Raw genomic sequence first — 26,910 nt, 5'->3', positions numbered from 1 at the left:
GTTCTGTGGAGACTTGTAGGCCTTGAAGATGGTAGCACTTCCCCACCTTACTTAGGATGTCTGCTGCATCCTCTCTAGCCAAGGGACAGTTTCTCTCATTTTCCTGTCACATCTCTCCTCATCCCGAGATAAGGCAAGAGAGTTCATAATGCCTAAGTATGCGGCAGCAGCTGCTGCTGCTTAGTGAGTATCCATTGAATAAAGGAAGGAAGGAATCTTCCCACGACCCTACAGGAACAGAAAAGGCTATGCTGGGAAGACAATACTCACTTCCTGTTCACTAACCTTGACCTTGAGGTGTTTCTCCGCAGAGGAACCATAGAAATCCAATTAGATGTTAATTACATCCAATCACCTTAGGGCTTGGGGAAGGGGCTGGGCTAATGAGGTTTGCAGGCAAGTGAGAATGGAGATATTCAGCACTTGAATTTGATGCTGGCCTCACGACCTAGACATACAGGTTGTGAACTGAGGACTGGTGGACACATATATTAGGGGAACAAAAGCCGGCCTATACCCTGGAAAAACCCAGCATAATTCGCACCCCGGTTCCATTGTCATTCTACTGAAAGGACAAGTAAGGCTGAATCCTAAGTCTCGAAAGGAACCAGAAAGAAAGGTGACTTATCACCTGAATGGATTATGTTTACCTTCCCAAGAATGTCTGCTGTTTTCTGGACAGACATAACCAGAAGAGCTCAGGAGAAGGGCCAGTGCCAACCATGTGGGAAAGAGCTGCGGTTCTCCAAGATATCAGCACCTTCCTGGGGCCAGCCCTTAAGCTCCCAGTAAACATGTGTCATCTGGGAGGAGCACCTCAGACGTCATCACAGTCACCAGAGAACATCTTTAAAGGCTCCTGCTTTACCGAGGGCTCCAGCAGTCGAAGAAACCCCATACCAGGATTGATCAGTGGGGCTCAACTAAACTTTATCTCGTCAGTTAGGCCTTATTCTTGGGGTCCCTGCTAGCTATCGAGCCTCCTACAACTTCTCCCCTACTCAGACCTCTAGTCCTGGACGTTCTGGCCCCAGTGGGCTCTCCTCAGGTGCTCACCTGCTAGTCTTGACCGGTGCACGGCGCAGCCACAGTGGAGACACCTTCAGGAGGACGTCAGATCGAATTCTTGCCACTGCAGCCGAGCCCTTCGCATGTGCCTGTCTCCACGTCCCGCTGGGCTCCGGCAGCCCGGGCGCCCCTTTGGCTCCGGGCCCAGGAGCCGGCCGGAGCCGCGAGGGCTGCGGGGAGGCGCAGCGCTGAACCGGGTTTCCGGGAGGGCGGCGATCGGAGGTTTGGGCGGGACAGGCTAGAGCGAAGCCGTCCGACTGGTCTGACCAGGGCGCTGGGCTGGGCGGCGGGCTTGGGCCGGACTCAACCCGCTCACAGAGCCGCGCTCCTCCACCCCATTTAGTTGATTTTGTCAAGCACATATACCAGAAACTGGCCAGATCCGCACAAGCTGCCCCAAATGGGATAATAATTAAGCATCCCCACAAATCCATTATTTCTTACTCATTTAGTAGATACAAGCAAAGAATCATTATTGGAGCTCAGAGTTTCATCTGTGTTGCAACTGTTGACCCACTGTGATTGGGGACATGCTGGCAAACAGCTGCGACTGGAAATGCAAAGACATTTTCCCAAACTTAATCTTAGACATGGACTGACATTTTGCAAGAAGTTCTGTATTTTCAATAGCTCTCTCTCTCTCTGGCGCCATCCAGAGTGTATTCCCATCACTCTAGATAGGACATAGACTGGAAATTTGAATGAAGTGTTTTCTGTGTATCCGGTCACATTTTAGCTGCCCTAGAAACTTACAGTTTGGAAAAACTAATTGCCTGAAACACGGCTGACAAATTGTGCTTTAAGCAACAACCACAGGTAATATGTGTGGCGTGCTGGGTTCCAGGTTATAAAGTATGTGTGTTAACACATTTAATCTTCACAAGCTTCAAGATAGGAAGTGGGTAAGTGACCACAAAATAAGCACATAACACACACACACACACACACAGAGAGAGAGAGAGAGAGAGAGAGAGAGAGAGAGAGAGAGACAGACAGACAGACAGACAGACAGACAGACAGACTTGGGACCTAAAGGCATGCTCCTGCCAGCTGCTTTGCTGTTTTGAGACATGCTGATGAAAAGGTATAAATTGTGAAGGGCTCTGAACTAATTCTTGTGTATCTCCTGTGAGCATGCCACACAGTGAGTGGCCTCTATGAGATGGGAGAAGGAACCACACACATCAAAAGCTGCAGCCCACCTGGCAGATTAGCATGCTGAGTGTGTGTGTAGGGCTGCTGGAGGTGGGAATTTCTCTAAGAGTGGAAAATTCTAACCAAGGAGGGAGCTCCCTAAGTGGGAGTGCATGGGCCTATAGACTCCTCTCAAGTCCCTGAGACTCCTGAATGCATATGGGGCTGGATTACAAGTAACTCAAAGAAAACCACCCTAAGCCTTGGAACCTGGCTTGAGTCTCGGCAGTTCAGACAGTCCTATAAAAAACACCTTGGGGCTTCGCATTGAAATTCCACAGTAGTCACACCTAGAGGACCAAGATATGCTTCTAATAGAGGAAAATAACAGAATTCAGAGCATCTGTGAGTCATTCACAATGATCCTTACATAGCAGTCGAAGAAACAGAAACATCTGGATTACAATCAAAGAGAAAATAACCAACAGCCAGTTAGCAAAACCACACACAGCAAAGCTGTTGGATTTAAAGATGAAGGAGTAAATGTGGTCAATATCATCAAGCCCCAGTGAGTGGAAAGGATACGGTGGGCAAAGAGACATGGGATTGTAGCCAAATAGCTGTTAAGCAAAGCACTGCGTGGAATCCAAGTAAATGTGTCCCATGATGATGCTCTTCCTCTCATTTCAACTGTGCCCACCCCAGGCTTTCGATAGCCCTAAGATGAATACATCCTACAACTTGGGTTTCTCTGCTATATCATACTCCTTCGTGTTCTAGTAGCACATGATCTGCAGCACACACTCTGAATTAGTCATCTTTCCTGCTGACAGAGTACCTGAGATAAACCACTTATAAGGAGGAAAACAAGAGATTTTGAGCCATGGTTGCTAAGTTTACTAAGGTCCATGGTCATTTGGTCCTGCTTGGCCCTGTGACATGGAGGGGAAGGTCCTGTGTCAGAGTAGGGAATGGCTGTTAGGGAGGTTGTTCACAGCATGGTAGCCAGGCAACAGCAGAGAGACAGGAGGGGAACAATATCCTAACCTCTACAAAAGCATAGTCCTAATGACCTAACTTCCTACTGTCCTACCTCCTAAAATGTTCACCGCCTTTCAATGGCACTAAAGGCTGAGGACCAAGCCTGGACCATATGTGCCTTTAGGGACATTTACGATCTAAGGAAGAACATACATTGTCATAGACAGCTGAGGCTCAGGGACTCTATTCAGCAATACTGCTGTGCTGCTGCTGTAATGAATGGTTTTCTATGAAATTATGACAGGAATATAGACTGGGAAGGATATAGACTGGAGCCATTTCATGGTTGCCCACTTAACACAGAGGGGAGAGTAACACAGCCTGCACGACAGGGCTGAGCTTGCTCTCGTTAGAAGCCGTCATACGGGAAGATGCTGAAATGACATAATGGCATCTTTAAGATGCTAAAAAACGTTCTGGGGCTGGAGATACAGTTCAGTGACTTCAGCTTGGTTTTTAACACCTATGACTGGTGGTTCACAATGTAAGGCTCGAAGTGAGTCTTCACTACCAGGAGACCCCCAGCAAAGTGAGACACGAGAACGGAGTTTGATGCAAACGCAAGAGGTTTATTTTCTGGCACATCAGGGTTGACCTTCAATCAGCCCCTCAGGGCAAGTGACTGGAAGGCAACCCGAATGGCTGTAACAGGCAGATTTTATACTTTTTAGGGGTACAGGTTACATTTTAAACTTATTGGCTAAGCATATTGATCTTTGAATCTATTGGCTAGCAAGCATATGACATGCATTTGAACTCTATCTGGGACCAGAGGGTCAGGTGACTGACAGTCAGTACATTCTGTGGTTTTTCAAGAATGTCCCTGCTCCTCCTGAGAACTGTGGGTGGAGAATGGAACTTGGCCTAGCCTTGACCCAGGCGGGAAGCTGGTACTTGGCCTAATCTTGACCTGAGGCGGTGGGTGTCAAGTTGGTGAAAGCCCTTAGGGTTCTTCACAAGAATTCCATAATGGACCTCTTTCTACCAGGCCAAGCCTCTTAATAGCTTACGCTTCAGTAAGAACTAGGGTCCTTCAACAACTTCCTGTAACTCTGACTCTGTGGGATCTGACATCCTCTTTGGCCTCCTTAAACACCTGCACACATGTGGTATATACACAGGAAGACACATATGCACACATACAGATACACAAACATATCAAATAATAAGCTGTAATCTTGTTGTTCTGTACCCATTAAGTCTTCTTAAATAAGAAGCAAGAAGACAAAGTCTGAAAAAAGTAAATACATTATTCAAATAAATTATATTATAATTAAAAATATTTAAATTTATTATAGCAAATAAATAATGCAATACACACACATGTGATCCCAGAGGCTGGGAGGCAGAGGCAGGAGGATTGAAAGTCTAGTAGTGAGATACTCTGTCAAAAAATTTTTTTTGAATTTAGAAAAACGAGGACAAGATTGAAATAAAAGATGAGTGGCTAAGAGGAACACAATGAAATACTTAATACACTGGTGCAAATTCAAATCAACAATGAGACACTACTTCTTGTTAAATTGAACTGTTTAGCATAAAGTTGTCCTTGCATTTCCTAAATTGGGCTGAAAGTATTTCTCTATATGGGGCAAATCACAGCCTAACTTAAATGCAAATGGCCTCACTGTTGTAAGGTTATTAACCATTTGAAGGACACCATCTAATTGCTCAGACAAAATGGATGCCGGACAGAACCACTCCTTGGTCTCCCTAGTCACTTAGATTTTCCCTATGTCATCCCTTTTGGTTGGCTATAAATGGTTAAGTTATTTCTCCACTAGTAAAATGAGCCAGTTCAAGCCAGATTGAATTATGTATACATGAAGGTTTTTGGGGAAGCTGCTCTCAGGTCCCAAGGAAGGAGACCAGAGAAGTCACCATGGGGGAAGGAGATAGTGGGGAGGAAGAGAAAGAGAGAAAGAACTCTTGCAGAGAGCGGGAAAGAAGAGGGGAGATAGGGATGGAGAGACTAAAATGTCTGGTTATATATGGAGGAGTCTGAGGGGAAAGAGCCCTGGGCTGGGGTAGTAGGGTAGAAGGTGGCATATGCTAGGTAGGGACTGAGGGACGTTGGAGGCCAGGTAAGTAAAATATGCATCTCAGTTGTTTGTTCTGGGGCCTGAAACCCAAAAATAAATATAACCCACTGAAGTGAATGAGGCATTCAAATAGTTTTTGGATGCTGGGACCTCACACCCAGCTAGAATTGTAATTTTCAAGCTCTGTTCTGGAACACACAGTCCTGTGTTTGTAGGGCCAAAGGTGCCCCGAGGTCCCTTTGGTCCTTTGAGTGGGATGGGGAGAGACGCTTCTTCTCAGTATACGACAACAGAAGATGAAAATTCAGGGCTAAGAGCTAGAGAACCAGAGAGAACGGTCCCCACGAGATCACAGAGCCACAGGGTAAGGCCATCCTGGGGAACAGTCTCGAGGGGTAGTGAGGTGTTGGGGTTATGCACTGTATCAAGTAACTGCCTTAAATTGGCTTGATTGGTGAATAAGAAAGTCTAGAAGGGAGTGGGGACAGATTTTTCCTGGGGAGTCTGGAAAAAAAAAAAACTTTGACTAGTCTGAGTTGAGAATTGAGCTAAATTGGAAGTGTCTCCCCAAGATTCTTTTTTAGATGACTGCCCTCAGGTGGAAATTTTCTGAACTTCTTTTCTTGCCTCCTTGTGATCAAGACCGTAAAGCCCATGGTTCCTCTATTCAACTTCATAAATAAGAATCTCAATTCTTTTGTACAGTCTTCTCATATGTTTCTTTCTTTTTCTTTCTTTTTTTTTTTTGGATTAGATATTTTAAAAACAAAACTACAAAAATCTGCACTGGTTTAATATCAGTCATAGTAACATTGTTTAAACTATATGCCAAAAATTAAAGTTCCAAGTTGTTAGGTATCCCACAAACCTTATGACCCTCAAATGTATGGAATCACAAGGTGAAGAATAAAATTCTGTAGGCACTGGGTCATAACCCAGGCAGACACAGACCGATCTCTGTGAGTTTGAGGAGACCCTTGTGTACAAAGTGAGTTTCAGGACTGCTAGGTTTTTACACAGAAAAATCCTGTCTCAAAAAACCAAACCAAATCAAATCAAACCAGTCAACAACCAAGCAGTCAACCAACCCAAACCAAAAAGCCTCCAGGGTCTGACCTTATGGTGTATTCTTCTTACATATTTAAGCATAGTAAAACTTTTGAAAAAAGTTTGCACATGACAGTTATAATAATACAGTATTAGGCAAAGCACCTGTGACCTTTACAGTAAGAATGAATTCTATTGGCTGATAAATCAGTGCTAGGATATAGGATCTGTGACAAGCATAAGGATGGATTCTATTAGTGGAAGATGCAAAGCACACGGGGCCTTGTGATGGTTTGTGTGCTTGGCCCAGGGAGTGGCCAAGCCTTCTAATAAGAAGGTGTTGGTTGCCCTGTTGGAGTAGGCGTGTCACTGTGGGCGTGGGCTTTAATACCCTCATCCTAGCTGCCTGGAAGCCAGTATTCTGCTAGCAGCCTTCAGATGAAGATGTAGGACTCTCAGCTCCTCCTGTACCATGCCTACCTGGATGCTGCCATATTCCCGCTTTGATGATACTAGACTGAACCTATGAACCTGTAAGCCAGCCCCAGTTAAATGTTCTTCTTATAAGAATTGTGTTGGTCATGGTGTCTGTTAGTAAAACCCTAACTAAGACAGTTCTCTATCTAAGACATTCCTCTCTCTCTCTCTCTCTCTCTCTCTCTCTCTCTCCCTCCCTCTCTCCCTCCCTTCCCCCCTTTCTCCCCCCTTTCTTCTTCCTTCCTTTATTTAAAGAATTATTTATTTTTTGTATATGAGTACACTGTAGCTGTCAGACACACCAGAAGAGGGTATTGGATTCCATTACATGGTGGTTGTGAGCCACCTTGTGGTTGCTGGGAGTTGAACTCAAGACCTCTGGAGGAGCAGTCAGTGCTGAGCCATTTCTCTAGCCTGACAGGTCTCTTTCATAGGAATGAGTTTTAGCCACTGTTGACAAGGACCAGGATATTGGGAGTATTCAGGTGGAGGTTGGCTCCTAATAGAATAGCTAAAGATGACCAGGTTTTTTTAACCACTTACTTCAGCATTCCCAGCCATTTATTTTCTTCTCTTTTTTTTCTTTCCTTTTTCTTTTATTTTATGTATTTACATTTCAAATGTTATCCCCTTCCCTGGTTCCCCACTCTCGCAAGCCCCCTGCCCCTGCTTCTGTGAGGATGCTCTCCCTCCCATAACCCGCTCCCACCTCAAAATTCTGGCATTCTCCTGCACTGGGGAAACCAGCCTTCACAGGACCAAGGGCTTCTCCTCCTATGCCAAACAGTACCATCCTCTGCTACAAATGCGGCTGGAGCCGTGGGTCCCTCTGTGTATACTCTTTGGTTGGTGGTTTAGTCCCCCAGAGCTCTGGGGGGCCTGGTTGGTTGATATTGTTGTTGTTCTTATGGGATTGCAAGTTTATTTCCTCTGTTGAAGAAAATAGCACCCCGCTCAAGCTGACTCCCTGTGATTGGCAATCCTGGTTTCTCCAAAGCCTGTGCTAAGCTATATCTCCTATACCCAGCGTTTTAGCCAACCTTATGATTGAGACAGCAGGAAAGTATCAAATCTCTCTTTAAAGTAGTCTCAGTTTGCAATCCATGTAGGGTCCAACTTACAATCCTCCTGCCTCAGCTACCCAAGTAGTGATATTACAGGTAAATAATCTCATTCATACCCATCAGAGCTGGAGACAGAATCCAGGACATCACACATATCAGCCAAGTGCTGTGTTTGACAGTGCAAGTGAGAGCACTGAGGGAGGGTATGGTTGATTTAGTAAGGAGCCCTTTTCTGCAATGAAAGGGCATCCCCAGCCTTTGTGTCAACAGATGCTGCTGGGCAGGGACTTTTGGAGGATGTCAGCCTTGGCACACTGCTGTCTTTGTTTCACCCTAACCCACCCCTAGATCAAGTAAAACAGAATCTCCATGTAGAGCCAGAGCTTAGGCATTGCACCTTTTGATAAGGAACTGTACAGGTCAGCCTCCTAACATGGAGAGAGTCTAGTATGCTCTTCCCAAATGAAGGACTAAAGGCCTAGGATCCATGGTTGTTTGATCAAGGCCAACACTGCAGTGAGGAGGGACTTCGAAAGCTAGAAATCTTCATAGTTGCTTCTGTTTTGTCTATTTAGCAAATCTGGTCTTGAACTTACAATCCTCCTCCAGAGTGCCGTGGTTACAGGGGTGCACTCTCTGCCTGGCCTACTTTTAGATTTCTGAGCCAGGTTTCTGTGGTTCTTTGACGTTATAGCTGATCAGGCCTAGATACAAAGAGAGAGAGAGAGAAAGAGGCAGAGACAGAGAGAGTGACAGAGACCAGGAGCAATCTGGGGAGGCTGGGACCTTTTAAAGGGTCTCACAGGGAAATATGAACTCCCAGTGACAGTGGCAATGTGACCCGTTACATATTGGTGGGTGATGACAGAAGCTGCTGGTGCTGAGTTGCTGAAAGACAGCTGGTAAGCACCTGACTCACAACAAGTAGCTCATCAGAACTCTTGATTGTTGAAATTCTGTACTTTCGAAGTTTTAGTATAACAATAGCATAGGGAGGGGAAGAAATCAGAAGAGTTGTTCATTTTTTATACCTTAAGTCACTTTCTTATACCTTTGCAAATTGCATCATTTACATATTTAAAACACTTTAGACTCTCAGAACCTAAGCTTTCACATCCTCAGACTTACACCAGTCTGAGGATTTTACTGCCATTTTACTGCCTCCTAACTGAGAGGAGACCTCCCTTGAATGTGGTACCTAAGCCCAGCCTCACCAGCTGTGCTCCATTCCTTGTCCAATTCCAAATCCAAAGATGGATTTTGTGTATTGGCTGGTTTCTTCAGTGCAAGCAAAGAGCTCCAGACCCCAGCCATGCCGAATGCAAATGTCTGCACATTTGTTGATTTAAATATAGCCCAAATAAGCAGGTGTTTGTCCACTAAGGCCCTATTTGCTACAGACCCCACCAATAGCTTTATGCCAAGGATTTAAACTCCGGGCAAAATTGTTTCCCTTTGGAGTCTAAATCAGAGATTCCCTGATGTGTCTCTGAGAGACATTCCTTAGGCGTGGAAACCTCCTCTCCCACTCCCATCTACCCTGGGAATTCTTTTGCTCTCTCCCCCTTCTGTGCGGAACTTCATCAGACTTGGGCAGATGCTAGTGTTGGGGATACACCTTGAACCAGTGAAAGAGCAATGCTCACTAAAGTTCATGAATGCTACTGCCATCTGGTGGTCTTCTTTCCTGCTCTGCTTCCCTGGTTTATGAGTTCCTTCAAAATTTGCCTGGTCTCAATACAGTCCGCACAGGTTTGTTGGCCGACCTAATGTGTGAATTCCTACTGATGTGTGCAGTGGCTAACTCTGAGTGACTACATGGCAGCAGTTTGGGAAAGCATTCTTTTCTTTTTTTCTCTTTTTCCCTCCCTCCCTCCCTCCCTCCCTCCCTCCCTCCCTCCCTCCCTCCTTCCCTCCCTCCCTCCCTTCCTTTTCCTCTTCTCTCTCCTCTCCCTCCTCTTCTCCCTCCTCTCCCTCCTCTCCCTCCTCCCCCTCCTCCCCCTCCTCTCCCTCTTCCTTCTCCTTTTGAAACAAAGTTTTGCTGTGTAGCCCTGGCTGCCCTGGAACTCAGAGATCTGCCTGCCTCTGATTTTGAGTTCTGGGATTAAAGGTGTGTACCACCACCCCTGTCAAAAGCAGTGCTTTTCAAATTTGAGCCTGTGTGCTTTACCTGGGAGTCTTGTTAAGGAGAGCTTCTAAGCCAGGAAGTCTGGGGTAAAGCCCAGGAGCTGAAATTTTATTCCCAAACGATGGGGTTGTAAATTGTGGGTCCTACTTGAAAAGAAGCTTTGACATAGAATGCATGTGCACTAACTCATCCAGGACCGATAAGAGTAGCCATGTTACGACTCATTAGAGAAGGGTATTGCAAAGACTAAAGGCAGTAGATCAGTTTTCCACATAAGCTTTTATTTGCAAGCAGAGATGGAAAAACTGAACCTCTGATAAGAGTTTTAACTAGCTCATCCGAGCTCACGAGGCAAACAGCACAGAAGATGAGAGCATGTCCACAGGATCACAGGATTCAGTGGAACATTTGTTTCCCCTCTTTGTTGACTATTAACTTGTTACCTGGTGTTTGACCTGGGAGCATTTGAGCTTCAGTGATGTTTGAACCAAATGTTTGTTAAGATTCATCTATTGAGTTGGGTGGAGCTGTCTGTGACTCATTTGTTATCTGTGCCATGGTGGGGCATTGAGGTGAGTGTAGATCTGATACTTGCATGTTTATTCATCCATGATAGGGATTTGGGTTGTTTTACTTGGTGGGTTCATGGTAGACAACAATACTCTATAACTTATAGGCAAGGGTGTTTGGTATCCCATTACCCAGAAATGAAGAAGGAGACTTTCAGAGAGGAGACAACTATTGTCTAGCCATAGATAAAAACAAAACAAAACAAAACAAAACAAAAACAAAAACAAAAGCCTCCTGCCCTTCCTGCTTCCCCAGCACCCTTATGCTTTAGGCTTGGGCTCATGGTCACAACCAACAAAGTAGATATTTTCAATGTTTTATTGTAAAATAAAGCTAAAGTCACAAGGAGGAGTAAGAAAATTTCCATGAGCACAAATAACACATACTCTGGGAGTGCCTTCTAAGAGCCAAAGAGGGTGCTCATCCTTGTAGGGACCCAACACACACACACACACACACACACACACACACACACACACACACAATGCTCCCTGCTCTCCAGAGCTCATAGTCTGGCAGAGGAAACAGACAGGAACATAGCTACTTCGACACAAGTTTAAAGAGGTGATAAAATGAATGGTCAAGAAATGATCAATAGATTCATTCATTCACCACATCAGGAAGGGCTTGAGAGCCATGTTTGCACAGAGATAGTGGAGAACCTCTTTAGGCAGCTCTGGTAGGTTTGGAGTGAAGATGGTGTTTGGGCTTGACAGAGGAATACAGGATATTGGAGATTTCCAAAAGAGAAAAAAAAGTGGTGGGGAGATTATGGGAATACTACAGTCCACCAAATTTTACTTTTTCAGTTTAGGGGCATCACACAGAAAAGGAAAGGAGGAAAGCCTACCGCCTATTTTCCTAAGCTTACAACCACTTCGCAAATGCAGGAGCATCGAATCCCCAGCTCCCCTCATAAAGCACATAATTTCCACAAGAAGCCTCTCTCCCACATGGAATAAGGCTGGCCTAATGAAATAACTTTGAGATCCTTAATTTCTCTTTTCTACATCCTTAAAGCTGAGGGGAAGCAGACCATGGCGGTAGAACTCAAACTTAGTAGATGTGATGCCCTGGTGGGTTTCATCCCAAGCATCCAAAAAGCCCCAAAACCCAAAAAAACGAAAAACAAAGAAACTCCAAAAAACCCCAAAATGAATAACAAGGAGAATAAAAACCATCCCCATAGACTGGCACAGGTCTATAAAACAAGGGGAAGGAGCCACTTGGGGGATTGTCAAGTGACTTGATTGGTCTGGACTGTGGACATGCAGGACAATGGATAAAACAAAAAGTGTCAGAGTGTGTGTGTGTGTGTGTATGTGTGTGTGTGTGTGTGTGTGTGTGAGAGAGAGAGAGAGAGAGAGAGAGAGAGAGAGAGAGAGAGAGAGAGAACAGAAGACACCTAGGCCAAGCAAGTGGTCTAGACTTCACCCAGAGGGCAGAGGCAATAAGAAAAGGCCTGCCATGATGCAGTTTGAAAGATTATTCTGAAATCATCATGGGGATTGGGTTAGCCAACAGACTGAAGGCAGAGATCTATCATCAGGACTCTTCTGTCTCCTTCTACTGTACACCCTGCAAAAATTGTTCCTCAGACCCCAATGATGGCCAGAGTGATCAGGCAGTTGGTGGTCATTGCTGGCCTGGGAGTGGGGAAGGACAGGCCGAGGCAGTGCTATTGGTCTTCCTGGAAGTAGAACTTTGTGACTGTACAGGGCTCTTTTGGTGTGTTGGTGAGGCTCACGGGATGATCAGCCTCTAGTGTTGTGCAGAGGAACCATCCTGGACAGGCAAGTGATTCGAAGCTGGTGGTAGGGCCTGTCTCGGAGCGGATGAAGGTAAAGCGCTTGTCTTCTTCTTTGTTCTTGTTCAGATCAGTGATGTTAACCTCCTGGAAGTCAAGAAATGGTCAGGTAATTGCTGAGGGCTGAGAAAGTCCTGGTTGTCTATCTCCACACCTCCCATAAGGCTACCACCCTCTCATGGTCAAGAAATGAGCTCTCAGAGACCTTGCCAAAGAGTACAGGCCCCAGACTTCTTAAGATAGCATAAGTAGAAGGGGTTATCCCATTGTCATCTCTTGTACATTCATACAAGTGTGGCCATGGCACAGTAAGCCTAACATACATATTCCCATCAGCACAGATTAAGGCTATAGCAGCAGTGATCTGTCAGGATCTGACTCTTTTAAGGAGAGAGGGGTGTAAAGAAGGAGAGAGTTAGCAACAAACTCATGGTTGTGGTTATTTGTAATTGTGTTAAAAGTTTGTCCAGCTAGTCCTCAAGATAATGTCTGAACAGCCCATTACTACTGACTAGGTAAAGGAGTGACACAGGTATATGTGGGATGCAAACTAGTTCCATAGCTAATAGATAACTAGTAGCATAGATAATGATTGGAAGTGTATAATTTTGAGACTTGACCTTGCTAGAAGAAAGTAGGTTCAAGTGGTTTAGGAGGCACAAGACCCATGGTGGTGCTCCTTCATGAAAATGTCTCCTCCTAGAGTTTAGACCCTTGTGCAGTGCCTCTCTACAATGAGTCCATATCAACCACATCACAGGCTTCTGCCAATAGACTTACATAAGCCCAGTTTAATAAGCACTCTTACATTGAGGCCCATTTTCCTGGAACAATCTCTCTTAAAAGTTGGCCAAGGAAGCTCAGATTGTCTACACAAAGGATGGTTTAATGGATGAGAAACCACTTTGGACACCCGATAACGACTAAGAACATTGTGGAAACTGCTTCAGGAGTGACCTCAAAATAGTAATCTGTGAGCAAGGAAAAGCCTCTCCTATCCTTGCATACTCACAGGGTCATGAGAATCACCTGTGGTTGTACTAGCTGTTGGGTTTTGAATGGTTTGGTAGCTAAACCCGATTCTTACCTCCAGCTGGAGCTTGGTGTCATCTCCAGACTTGACACAAGACAGGCACAGCTTGCCCCCGTGGATGCCCAAGAACACATTCCGAAAGTCAATAGGCACCATGTCTATCTTTTCTGGAGAAGAGTAGAGGGTTGGGTCAGAAAGAGAGAAGAGGAGGCAGGGTAGGGGAGAGGTTTTGGGTATTTTGTCTCCCTTTTAAGCCAAAACTACAAGGTCAGAAGGTCAAGAAGCCTCTATCTTTCTAGTCTGACTCCAAGCAAAAGATCTAAATGAGAACACTCTACCTAAGGGCCAGCTTGCTAGATTCTATACTGTCCCCAACTTTCCTTTACTTTCTCCAGTGAACCAGTCCTCTCAACGAATATACTGTTAGTAGACAGAGGCAGAAAGCTCACAAGGCCCATGAGTAGGCTCCATACAGTCCACCTTTCATCCTGCTACTAGGTAGTAATAGAAAACCTAGCCTTCTGTGTTTGAGTGTGTTCATGGGAGAATTACTAGAAAGACAGGAAAATCCAGTTGCATAACTGCTAAAGGAAAGTAGAGGGCTTGGGGAATACTGTGGAGAGACAGGTAATGCTTCATTCCATCACAAACAGAGATGTGGGAACTTTAAGTTCCAGGGCTTAGGGAAATTTAAATTCTGTCAACTAAGTGCCCTCATTTTTCTAAAAGAAAAACTGAAGAATCTGTGGGTGATGTTTCTCCAAGTTCATCTAGCTTTGTCCCTAGTGTACATGATGAGGGTAACATCTATAGTAAAAATGCTACCCAGCCTACATACATGCTAAGTTAGCCTAGGGCAAGGCTAGAGTTTGAATAACACTGGAGATTGGTGGTCCTCCAGCACAAAAGGACTGAGGAGGTGCAGCGGTGCCTTCTGGCCTCTGTTCTTCCTAGCTGTGTCCCTGAGGCATTGTGACTCAGGATCTCTTTTCCACTCTCTTGAGGGCACTCCTATATGTCCCCTGGTGGTCAAGTCTCTCATTTCCAACTCAACAGAAATGAGGACATCCCACCTACAGCCAGAGGAATAGGACAAAGGACTCTGTGCCCACATTACACTAGCTTTTCTGTTATCCACTCACCTTCTAGTTTGGTATTTGGTCCTTGTAAGTACCCAGCAATGAGCTGGTTGTTCCTCAGGTAGAAGGTCTTCTGGTTAGTATCCCAGATTCTGAAAAGCAAAATGACTTAGCTGGAGTAGCCTTTTCCCATTTCCTCAGAGTCACCTAATTTACATCTAGATCTCCTGGAAGTGTGGTGCTTAGCAAGTTCATAACACAAACGAGAAGATTCTGGCCAATACTATGTAAGAGTTCTGCCCATCTCTCACAGATGGCTCTTTTTCTTGTTCCTCATCCCAGAATCCCAGCATGGACATGCATGGTTTCAGCAGAATTTTCTATAGAGCATCAGCAGCTGATAGAACCTTAGGCAATGCAAACACATCCTACATTCACCCCACTAAATAGAGCTGCCAGGTACAAGACTTTCTTCTGTTTTTATGCATTTATGTGTAAATTTAGACCTGCTCTGGATCTGGCAGGGACAGTTGTCCTTGAAAACAAGTCAGCTTCTTCTCTAGCTCACCCAGTGGCCTGTTTGTCACACTCTCACTTCTTGGTGAAGGGCCCTCTGGCTTCCAGAAAGGCAGAAACCTGTGAGGTGTGGTAATAGAGCCCTGGTGATAGGACCTCAGAGCTGTCTCTTTACCTGGTCAGGGGAGCTGACAGGACTCCTTGGGTAGCTTGGGGCAGACCAGGAGCTCAGGGATGGGTGGAGGACAAACCAAGTACTCTGCATGTGAAGGAGTATTTGTGCCTTTGTGACTGGTCTCTACATCTCCAGTGAACTTCAAATTGAAGAGACTCTATAGCCTTGCTAACAGAACTCCAGGGACCTCTCTTGGGGCTGCTAAGAGGATGTGGTGGTAAATCTCAGGAAGCAGTTGTTGGATTTGCTGGACAGATTTGCCTTGGGATAGATGCATAGACTCACAGTCAGAGTTCCAGCCTCCAGCTGTGGGCCCAAAGCAAATAGGGTCAAAAGGGAAGTGACTCAACACAGACTTCATTCTCAGGAAGAATCAAGGATAGATTGTATGTACCAACAATCTCTTTATTCATTTTTTAAATCAAAATCGAGGCTTGCCATTTTTACTATAAGGTTGATACATCTCCCAAGGCTCCTGATCCAATTTTAAAACTCAGGTCATTTTTCAGGCACTGTACAGTTCTCAGAGCACAGGTCTCAGAACATGGTTACAGTATCACTCATGTATTTAGTGTTCGCAATCCTGTAAGGCACACAAGGGGTTATCATCAAGCCAGTATCACATTACAGATATGGAAACTGGGGACTCCAAAGAGAGATAGATATCTTCCAAGTCAACACAGATGCAGAGTGTAGACTGTCTGAGCCTTTGATTGTGTCCTGCTGCAGTATTCCTCTTTGCTAGATCCTGGATGCCTGCCCACCACTTACTGAACATCTAGGCATCTGAGAAAGTGAGTACAATTGACTGTCCTGTTGTCCATGTGTGGAACATTTTAAAACATAAGCCTTAAAGACTGCATTTAGTATGCTTTTCTTGAATTTAGGATATATAGCCATTTCCATCCCATTCCGGAAGATACCCTGGACACATGGTGTGCGCCTCTGATCCTTGGTCTAGGCAACCCTATGTCTTTGGAAGACTTACCTGAAGGCTTGCATCTTGCAGGGTCTTTTCCCAGCAGGGTGGCCAGCTGACTCTGAACGAAACAGAAGGATGAGAAGGAGAGAGATTAGGTGACTGTAAGGTCCCCTGCAGATTTCCATCCCGAGGCTGCAGCAAGGCAACAGAGACTAGCGACTGCCATTTCAGGCTCAAGGTGGTTGCTTATAAAGAAAGTAGTCATTCACCAGCCTGCGCTGCTGTCGTTCCGTTCCACTGTGAAAAGCGGAAAAACCCTCATATTTCCAAAAAGAGAAACCTTTGCTGTTGTCACTGTCAACCCTGAGGGTGTCGCAATGGTGTGTTGTAACTGGTCTCCTCCCCCTTACCCTGTGTAATTTCCCCAAAATTGAGCTCTCTGTTTCCCCTTCACGGCGATCCTGGGAAGAAGAGCACAATGAAAAGCAGGCTCCTCATTTGCATGACAGGTACTCTGAGTCTATTTGCTGATCCCCACCCGCTCCTCGCAAACCAGATCCGAGTAGAAATGTCTCCTTTTTATCTGAAGGCAAGCGATAGGGCTGATGAACAAAGGACAGTGTCATGTCACTGTTACTGTGTTCTTTGGAGAAGAAACAGTTGCTAGACTCTGGATAAACATTGTGTCCAGAACTGAATGGTAAATATTTGGTGTTTTGTGAACTATCCAATCTAACCTAATACTCAGCTCAGCTGTCATGGTGCAAAAGCACCCACAAGTCATTTGTAAGCTAGAAAAGTCAATCTGCTCCAACAGGCTTTGTTTGCAAACCATGGGACAGATTACGCGTAGTGCAGAAGTTTGCTGAACTCTGCTCTAGAGAAATGAGTCCTCCCAAGAGGTGTGTTCTGGAAAGTTGAAGTCTCTTTTTTAAAATTAATTAATTATTTATTTACATCCCAAATGCACACCAACCCACCCACAAAACTTTTGGTTCAAAATTTGTCTCCCTAAAAATGCAGGACAAAGATGGATCAGAGACTGAAGGAATGGGCACCCACTAACTGGCCAAACTTAAGACCATCCCATGGGCAACCACCAATCCCTGATGCCATTAACGATATTCTGTTATGCTTGAGCCTAGCATGGTGGTCCTCTGTGAAGCTGGAGTCTTTTAGGGGTGACTTCATTCTCAAATCATGGAAAAGTGGATAAAATATGTGGACAGCAACTCCTCCGTGATCTTGAAAAAATAACTTTGTTTATTTGTGTCTCTGCGTCTTCATTCTCAGAATGAGGAGGATCATGTCTTCCTTGAAGGTAGTAGGAAAGAAGAGAGTTAAGTTTTGGTCCCAAGTGAGCATTAATAAGCATTAAGTTCTTTTCATGCAACTTTCTTGGAAGTTGGGGAAAGGTAAGGATCTTATTTTATGTTAGCAGAAGGTGAAGAGTGTCTTTGTATGTTCCCCAAGGGAGATTGCTGTCAGGAGCACAGGCATAGCATTTTCAGAACAGGATTGGAGCATAGTGGAGCATAGAGGCTATGTCAACCTCTCACTACTCTAAAGAGACTCAGAAAGAGACATTAAGAAGGGTTGTAGAGCTTGTCAATGGCAGAGGACCAAACACCGGCTTTAGTGGTCAGACTATCCTACACACTCATTGAATTTGACCTCACTTTCTTTTTCTTCCTTCCTTCCTTCCTTCCTTCCTTCCTTCCTTCCTTCCTTCCTTTCTTTCTTTCTTTCTTTTTTTTTTTTTTTGGCTTTTGAGATAGGGTTTTTCTGTGTAGCCCTCAGTGTCTCTGTGTCCCTCCTACTGGGATCAAAGGTGTGCCCATCACTGCTCAATGGATGCATTTGACCTTATTTCAACCTGAGAAACCAGAGTATGTTCAAAGGAGAGTTAAATCCTTTCATGGAGAAGCTAAAGAACTGTCAAATCTTTAAAGAATTCTTTTCCCTCCCCCCCCAACAAATGGGACATGTCTGCTATTATAATGCTGGATGATAATTTTGAGAGTCAAAGTGGCAAGTGCATATCTTTCTTGAGTTATTGTTTAAAAATTCTATATCTACCTGTGATAGCCAAGGGATGTTCTGTTTGCTCATTTCTTTGTTCGTTTTGAAAATCTTTTGTGAAGCTGACTGAGGAGGGGATGTGCATGAACTTGCCTACTTATTTACAACATCCAGAAACCACTGAATTAACTAAGCTTTAAAGTTTCTGAAAGGTTTATTAGTCACCCAGTACAAACTTTTGTTATTATACCTACTAAAAGGAGACCTAGTTGCCATCCAGGACCCATAAGCTCCCTCAGGCTTGGATGTACTTCTGAAGCTACCCTGGACTCATTTATTATTTATTGTACAAAGACTACATCTTACATATCAATAAAATTCACATCAAAACTCAGAAAGAGGCTTGATGGTTGCCAGAGGCAGGGGATGGCAAGGGATGCATAGTTAAATTTATAGATAGAGTGCCTCTTTGTATCGCAGGATTCCCAAGAGAGTGCAGACAACTTTGCTCAACTGTTACCAGTCACCCCAGAAAGGACAGCCTGTCTGGATTTGAGCCAACAATCTCAGGAAGCAGAGATGTGTAGGCCACTCAGCAGGAGCAATTTCCTCATCTCCAAGCTCTTCGCCCCACCCCTATAAAGGGCTGCAGTGTCTTTGCCTCCTGGTAGACCCTTCAATTCCCTGAGGGAGAGAGGCTACCATTGGTTGAAGGTCAGACACCTGTCTCTCTTCTGCCTCTATGCTACTTCACAGATCTAACACACGCTAAGTTGCTAAGATAAACAGGTTTCGGATATCCGGGGATCATATGACAGTAATAGTAGTGTTTACTACACTGTGAAAGCTTGCCAGAGTGGTTCCTGAGTAACCTCACTACTTCACTCTCTCCTCTAAAAGGAAAGGAAAGGAGAAGAGAAATGAGAGGGTCAGAAGGAGAAAGGAAGGGAGGAAAAAGGAGGAGAAAGAAAACGGGATCTACGTGAGGAGGGAGATGTCTTAATTAGCCTGATTATGGTGAAAATTCTACAATTTCTATCAAGATGTTAAGCTTATGCCTTAAATGTATTTGACTTCTTATTAATTATGCATTCATAGGAAGACAAATAATGACCAAGAAATACAAGACAATTTAGCAGTAGTTGAAGTGAAGCACAAAGATTTGTATCACACCGTCCTGTAAATATGATATTCACAGATGCTGTGATTTCTGTATGTACTATACAAGAATGTCATTTGTCACTTTCTTACTATGTAATTCTCTATATTAGGGTTTGATATTCTTTTCATTCCACTTTCAGATTTTTATAGAATGTTACATTTTGAAAACTGAAGTTTAGGTAGCTACCGCTATAGTGATGAATGAAAAACTAGAGGCTTCTTATTGAGGATAAATGTCTAAAGAGGCAACCTTTAGCAAACTGGCGAGACTTTGCAAGAACATCAGTTCATCATCATCATCATCATCATCTCAAACATCCTTGAAGACTGAGGAAGAGAAATGACTTGTCAGGTGAATAGCGGGGCTCCACACTAGTCTCTGCCCTCAGAGAGCTGTCCAAGTAACATCCCCAGCACTTGGTAGCTGCTGAGTAATGTTTCTCTGACCTTAGCACAAATTCAGACAAGAAGAGATTATTACTAGAGGTCGGAAATATTAGGCTCCCAGACTCCTCTGGTCTGAGCCTCTTTCCCATGACCACTCTCACCTTCACAAAGGCCAGCAGTATAATATGTTCTTTCTGAGTGTGCAGGAAAGGAAGTCCTGGGTTTACCCCATGTTTCAATCCTCCTACGTCACTCTAAGCTGTACTGCTTCAGACAAGGTGACCAGACTCTCTAGATCTGTTTCATTACCCATTAACCAGGTTTACTATTAGAAACCACAACGTGGGTTGCTATGAGAATTCAGTTAAGACTCTCAGATGATGTACTGGCACATGAGAATTACTCAAACAGCAGTGATTGTGCATAGTTCCTTACTTCAGGCAAGATGGGAGGGATGAGTCACAGTGCCCACCACCCCTACAATTCTGGCCCACATGTGCAGCTTGTACAACTCCTCGCTCTGCTACTGATCCACACACACTCTTTACTGGATTTTCTGTGGTGAGTCTAAGCACAACTCCCTACTATATAGGAAGAAGAGGAAGGAAAAAGTCCTCTTTCTTTTCTCATCTTCTGGCCTCAATTCCACTCTTAGCTTTTTCTTGTGGTGTTACTGTTGGTGATCTTGGCAATACTGCTCACCAATTCTCGGGGGGCCCAGACCAAACTCTACTTCCTGAACAAGTTTAAGGATTTCAATACAAACAGAACCTTGTGACTTCCTTCTGGGTTCTATTGAGGTAGAAGATAGAAAACCTGAGCAATCCACACATCAGGAGCAACAGGCAATAACAAGAGCTTTAAGGACATACAGTAAGGTATAAACGAAAGTATTCTCACACATGGATCAGGGGCCTTAAGATTCCTTTGCATCAGATTGCAAGGAAGGACCACCTTTACGTAATTGTCCTACGTTGAAGCATTTCATATATTAAGCACAGCATTGGCCACCTGGAAGGTTTCTGGCAGCTCTTTGCTAGTTCTTAATTTCAGTTGATTAGGTCTTTCAGTTCTAGAATTTCCATTTGATTCATTTTAAAATATATTTTGTAGCTCTTTATCAGAAAATTTAAACTTGTCTTTGGAAATATATCTGGGCCTATGTACGTGTGTGTGTGTGTGTGTGTGTGTGTGTGTGTGTGTGTGTGTGAGAGAGAGAGAGAGAGAGAGAGAGAGAGAGAGAGAGAGAGAGAGCGCCAAACTTATTCTATCTTGGACCAGACTCCATCTTAAAAAAAAAACTAAAACAAACAAACAAACAAACAAGAATAACCCCTGAGAACTTGACCTGCAGTAGAACCTAAGTTGCACTCAAGAACCGGGAAGGACCCTATGGCTTATCCTTGGCTTATACCCCAGAGTTACTCCGTAGCTACTTGTTGCAACAGTTAATCAAAGATTAGTCTGATTGAGATGTGCTTTCAGACTGTTTGTGATTGCTCACGACGTTTCTTCAGAGCACCCACCTGTCGTCTTACGTTGTCGTCCTTGTGTTAGATGCATGCCAGGCTGGACCCCTCACTTGCTTCCATTTTCCTATAAAACACTGTCCCACTGAGAGTTCAGGGCTGCTTCGCCAAACCATCCTGTGGGTTGGTGGTGAATAAGCCCAAACTCAGTTTGTAATAAAGAGACCCTAATGTGGTTACACTGGAGTCAGCTTTTGGAGTTCATGAACACTTCCTGGCACGTGTGTAACGTTGGGTGTCTTCCTTCACTACTCTTCACCTTAATTTTTTTGAGGCAGAGTCTCTCACTGAATGGATCCAGCTATGTTAGCCCCAGAGACTCTCCTTCTGCCGCCTACCCAGTGCTAGTATTACAGGCAGTGTCACATGGCAATGCCCAGTTTTACATGAATAGTGGGAATCTGAAATTAGTTCTTCATGCTTGTGCAGCCAACATTTTGTCAACTGACTCATCTTCTCATTCCTGAATGTGCTTTTAAAAGGCTGTCCCTGGTAACTCCATTTTTGGGTCTCCTCCTACTGTCTATTTTCCTTTACTGCACAAACTGCCTTGCATATATATTATGGTTCCTGGAATGGCCTTAGTTATGGTAGACCCTGCGCAAGAGAGTCTTAGGTCCTGGAGGCATACTTTTGAAGGAAATTTCTCTGTCTTTTTCTTGTTCTTTATTTCCTGGGTGATGAGGTTACATACTCTGCAGTGTTGATATCTGGTATACCCATAAAACCCTAAGCAATGAGCCCATCTAGTTTTGGACTAGAGGCTCCGAAGCTGTGACCTTGCTAAGACCCTTCTTTTGGTAATTTAATTATATCAGCCATTTTATTATATGAACACAAAGATGACTAACACAACATGTCTGGTTACTTTATATTTGTTCAGGGACACTGTATATTTAACATGCAGAGATTTTTTTAAGCATGTGTAGGATGTTATTTTTATCATTAGATGGGTTATTTTGTTCCTGCTAGGCAACTGGCTCAGAGCTCTGAGGTCCCAGGTAACATTTATCCAAATAAGACTTGAGCTCATTTGTAAGTGGGCTTGGATACTTGAGAGGGCTGTTCTAGCTCTCTAGGAGTCTCACTCAATTGTACTAACCCCTTTTCCTGAATGGAATATAATGTATACATTTTAACCAGTTTGTTTTGAGCTCTCCAAACGAAGGTCCAGGGATCCTCAAAAACCTTAGCTTAGGGAGAGATTCCTCAGGGTCTGAACCCAGATGGAGCTGGGTGTTACCCCCATTTCTAAAAAGTTCCATTACTTCTCTGCTCATTTCTGTCATTAAACACTGACTAAAGTTAAAGGAAGGAGGGGTCTGTTTTGGCTTACTGTTTGAATGTTGATCATGATGGACAAAGCAGCTGGTCACAGCGTCAATGGCTACTAGTGCTCAGCTGGTCACAGCATCTGCAGTGAGGAAGCAGAGAGCAGTGACTGCTAGTGCTCAGCTAGTTTTCCTTTATTTTGTCCTGGGCTGAGCATAGACTGGTGAAGGCCACAAGTCGGCCCACCCAGATAATTCAATGTGCAAACTACTGTATAGACACACCCAGAGGGTTGTCTTCTAGGTAATTCTGGATATCACCAAAGTGACAATATTAACACAAACTCACTGTGTTTTGTTGGGGGTGGGGTGGTAGAGTCAGAAGGGGTAATGGGAGAGCTGCATAGGAACCGGAACAAGAAAGCCCACTAATGCTACCCCAAGGATCCAGGATCCATCTTAAGGAAGATCATACTGGAGAGTGTTGTTAGCCTTGTTTTATTTCAATGGTCATGGGGTCAGAAGATAGACTACACTTAGATCACTACTTAGAAGATAGAAGTGGAGTGATTGAACCAGAAGTATGCTATGTTTAACTACTCTGTCTTCCCTGTAAATTTTATTTACAGCATTTCCCAGTTGCAGCTTAAATACTTCTACCAAGGAAGATTTAAAGTGAGTGGGAACTTGGCAACTGGGTGTTGACAGCTCTAGTGCCCCACAGAGGCAGGAGCATTTGGCTGACTTTCCTTCTATCTGGAGAGAAATCATCTTTATTTGTTCCAGTACCAAACTCCTCTAAACCTCAACTGGTTCACACGCGGGTCTCTCACCCCTTGCATTCTTATTGATAAATCCACAGTACCAGAAAACTTTAATGAGTCCTGATGTGAGGATTGCCCCTGCCTGTTCGAGCTGAGCTTGTGCTACCAGGCACCATTTGTGAGATGCACGCATTTGGCCTTGGGTGAATAAAAATGCACCCTGAGTTGTAACAAGATCATCTCATAGCTTCTAACCAGCACTCAAATAGCTGAATGCTGGTGTACGCGCTACACAATTGTGGCAATATTATCCTACCTTTGCTAATTCTTACTAAAACAGCAGGCCAAAGTTATTCCTTCCGCCTCATGTAAACATATACTAGTATGATAGGAGGAGGGAAAGAACAACACCTGGTGGTATAGCCTGATTTTTTTATCTGCTCTTAGCTACCCACGTCAGGTATCTGAGCTCATCTAATAATACCCCTAGTTGGAAGCTCCCTAGGGCAACAGTCAGGCTTGGAGACAGTTGTGCTCCATACCCAAGTTTCAGCCCTCTAGTTTTCTGATGTCAAGGTGATCATGTGTACTCTCTTGACTAATAAAAGTCATTCAGGAGACAGGGCATAAACTAACAATTGTGGATCAGTGCTTTTCAAGAGTTTCAATTTCTTCCCAGATCCAGATAGGAGCTTTCCCTGAATCCTCTCTGAGCCATTCCTAGGTGGCTTTTAGTTCCATGGTGTGTGGGTGTGGTATGGATTGGCTCTGAATGTCACCATTTTTATAGTTATCACATCATCAAACACACATGCTAACTCTTTTCTCTGTTGGTTAGCCTCCTAAGGCAAGAGATGGTGGAGATGGACAGGAATTCTGAGAAAGGGCACAGCTGGGCTGTCATTGCCGTGCCCACCCTGTTCCTGCATTCACTACTTTTATGTCACAGTGATAAAACACCATAATCTGAGGCAACTTATAAGAAAAAAGTTTATATGGCTCAAAAAGGGATACGAATCTATCATGTAGGGGAAGCATGGTGGCTGGAGCAGGCAGTTGGGAGTTCACATCTTCAACCACAGACACAAAGCAGAAATGAACAGGAAGTGGAGTGAGGTGTTAAACAATCCCACCCACTGTAATGTTCTCCTCAAGCAAGGCTGCACTTCCTAAACTTCCCCAGACAGCCCACCAACCAGGCACCAAATGTTCAAGTGCCCAAGCATTTCTCATTCAAACTACCACAGGTGGTATAGTCTGCCACTGAGTGATACCCCATTTTGTACTGCACTCTTTATACCAATCTACTGAGTGTAAGGTGAGCATCATAGAACACACTTTCATGATGGCAGTGCACCTGGATGTCTTGCAGAAACAAAACAAAACAAAACAACCCCTCAAGACCCAGAAAGGCTACATTTCCTCTAGATTCTGTCTGAGGCAAGCTTTAAATTTTGCTTTTCATTCTTCCCCATACTACATACTGTCCTGCCACAGGTGTTTACCTTCTTGGTTTCATTGCAAGGTCAACAAGATCGAGAACTCTGCTTACTGTCACAATTTTATTTTTTGGCTCTAGCTCATTGTCCTATGGAGTAACTGTTTAGTTCATAACTGCTTGGAGATATGGAAAAGCATATGGGACATAAGGAAAAATGATTTTAAACCTTTGTACAGGCTATGATGAAAGCCATTTTACCTGGTTATGGACTAGGATGACAAACTGTCTTGGTTTGTCAAAGCCTATTTTAGCTTCATTACCGAAGATTCTATATGTCAGTGAGCCCCTCAGTCTTTGAAAACTTAGCATGGTTGGTCACTCTAAATTGTGAACCCTGGTGGATGGTGCCACAAATTGCAAACACATTGACTTAATTACTGTCCCTTGCTAATTTAGCTTCTTCTTATTGGCAAAGATACGATCCATTTGGATAGATGCTATGTCGTTTAGATGGTAGACGAATTCATAGATGATAAATAAGAGAGGCAGACAGACTAATAGATAACTGAAATATATACAAAAGCCAAAAATGAGCTTCTCACCCAGGAAGAGACCAGAATAAATAAAAGAATGGTCACATCCACCATTGATTCATTTAAATCAAACCATTTATCTTAAGATGGTGTTAGCATCCTTAAACTATCTTCAAAAGCGGGTCCTTAACTGCATGTATCCTTCCCATCACCATTGCTTTCTCCTTTCTCTCCTTTCCTTCTTTACAAGCATTGTTTGTGAGGTAGGGAGCAGGACTCCATGGATAGAGAGAGAAGGTAAAGAGCGGAAAGGTATATTGTAGATCCCTGCTCTTGTCCTCACTCTGCAAGCCCCCATCAAATCACATGCTTAACTTGTTGATTCTTAGAGTCATGGTTTCTGCTTGGCCACAGTTGGAAGCTTCCTTCTCTTTGGATTTTGATGGTGTTTCTGATTCCTTCTTTCAGGGACCGTGGTGTCTATATTGTGCTTGCTTGCACTGGTTCCAGCTTTAAACTCATTCCCAATTCATGATCACCAGCATGTAACACCTATGTGTTTGCCAGTTCTATATATTTTGGAACAAGCTATTTTAAAATAAGATTCTTTCTGGATCTGGAAATGAGCCCAACCTTCTACTTTACAACATTTGAAAAACACGTAAGACCTCAGGCCAACATTGTAATACTTTCCACAGGAGACAAGGCACCCACTGGGGGAAATGAGAGGATGTGTTTTTACACTCCCCTGACAAAGCACTTCCACTCTGACTGAAGGCAGCCATTCTGTCCCTGTAGCACAGTGCAGTGGTTAGCGATAGACTCACTTATACTCAACAGTAACTTCTCTCCCAATGCTCTCTACCTGGCTTTGGGCAAATTATCAATCTCTCTCCATCTATTTCCTCTTCTGAAAATATGGACACTAAGATCCTTCCTCATATGAAATTGTGACTATTAGGTTATATTATATTTTATCAGAGTACCACAGATAATATTTGGCTTTTCTTTTTAGGATCTCCACCTGAACCTATATTCTCTATGGCAGACATGTCTAGGCGTCAGTTGCCTGTAACGATCTGTTAATCCTCTGCAGACTCTACCCTTCTCTATTACTCCTCAACCTTGTGGACACAGGCAACTCCCTATCAGCAGTTCTCATTACACACACACTTCTTTCCGCCATCTTACAGAAACATTTCGTCTCTTTCTTGCTTTCATAAACAGTGGAGAATGGCCAACACCTCTGGTGACTTTTCTCATAATGGGCACACCCCCTTTGCCCCAGCACATCTAGGTAATTTCCTGGGATGCTGTGGCTTCCCATTGGCCAGGTTTCCAGATAGCCTCGTGCTCCATGCATCTGGCATTGATCATTGGGTCAACATTAGTGGTGGACAATCCCTCCCTTATTTTTCATAGGACTTCAAAGCACTTACCTGAAGCCATGGGGGAGCTCAACAGGACACAAGGTCTTCCACTGCCTTCCAATGTCTCACTCCAGAAAGATGTGCTGTATATAAAGGAGCACCCAGGCAGTGTCTATGGCACAGACCTGCCCAGGGTGGAACTGCTCCTCCTCCCCAGCTACCTAAGCAGAATAAGAGGGGGGAGCTGGCCACTCCCATACTCCTACACAGGCCAGTCAGCCCTAGGAGGTAGGCTGCTGATGACTGAAGCCAAGCCAGGCCCAGGTTCC

General features: G+C 44.2%; 3 protein-coding genes across 9 annotated transcripts in view; 1 reads left to right on the top strand and 2 right to left on the bottom strand.

Moving 5' to 3' along the window:
• Psd4 (pleckstrin and Sec7 domain containing 4) overlaps positions 1–1,273 on the bottom strand; it is a 36,510-nt gene extending 35,237 nt beyond the window's left edge. The window contains exons 1-2 of one of the 3 annotated variants that reach the window (NM_001134881.1): positions 1,057–1,174; positions 286–518 (exon numbers count right to left, since the gene is read on the bottom strand). The gene's annotated coding sequence lies outside the window, so the exon portion shown is untranslated. Of the gene's footprint in view, positions 1–285; positions 519–1,056 lie in introns of all 3 variants that reach the window. The other 2 variants (XM_006233592.5, XM_063283915.1) reach the window with 2 other exon arrangements.
• A 9,602-nt stretch (positions 1,274–10,875) lies between these two features.
• On the bottom strand, positions 10,876–26,778 carry Il1rn (interleukin 1 receptor antagonist). 3 transcript variants are annotated; one of them, XM_006233636.5, is made up of 5 exons: positions 26,651–26,778; positions 16,170–16,221; positions 14,554–14,642; positions 13,466–13,578; positions 10,876–12,465 (listed from the first exon to the last, which is right to left on the bottom strand). In XM_006233636.5, exons 1-5 carry the CDS (start codon positions 26,658–26,660, stop codon positions 12,250–12,252), a joined length of 480 nt encoding a protein of 159 aa, XP_006233698.1. In that variant the 5' UTR covers positions 26,661–26,778; the 3' UTR covers positions 10,876–12,249.
• Positions 15,270–26,910, top strand: part of Il36b (interleukin 36, beta) — a 98,365-nt gene continuing 86,724 nt past the window's right edge. The window contains exon 1 of one of the 3 annotated variants that reach the window (XM_063284052.1): positions 15,270–15,975. The gene's annotated coding sequence lies outside the window, so the exon portion shown is untranslated. Of the gene's footprint in view, positions 15,976–16,437; positions 16,613–26,910 lie in introns of those variants that run through there. The other 2 variants (XM_063284051.1, XM_063284050.1) reach the window with 2 other exon arrangements.

Source organism: Rattus norvegicus, chromosome 3, assembly GCF_036323735.1.
Source record: "Rattus norvegicus strain BN/NHsdMcwi chromosome 3, GRCr8, whole genome shotgun sequence".
NCBI classification, from domain to species: Eukaryota; Metazoa; Chordata; class Mammalia; order Rodentia; family Muridae; genus Rattus; species Rattus norvegicus.
This window is presented reverse-complemented; position numbering and strand designations above follow the sequence as displayed.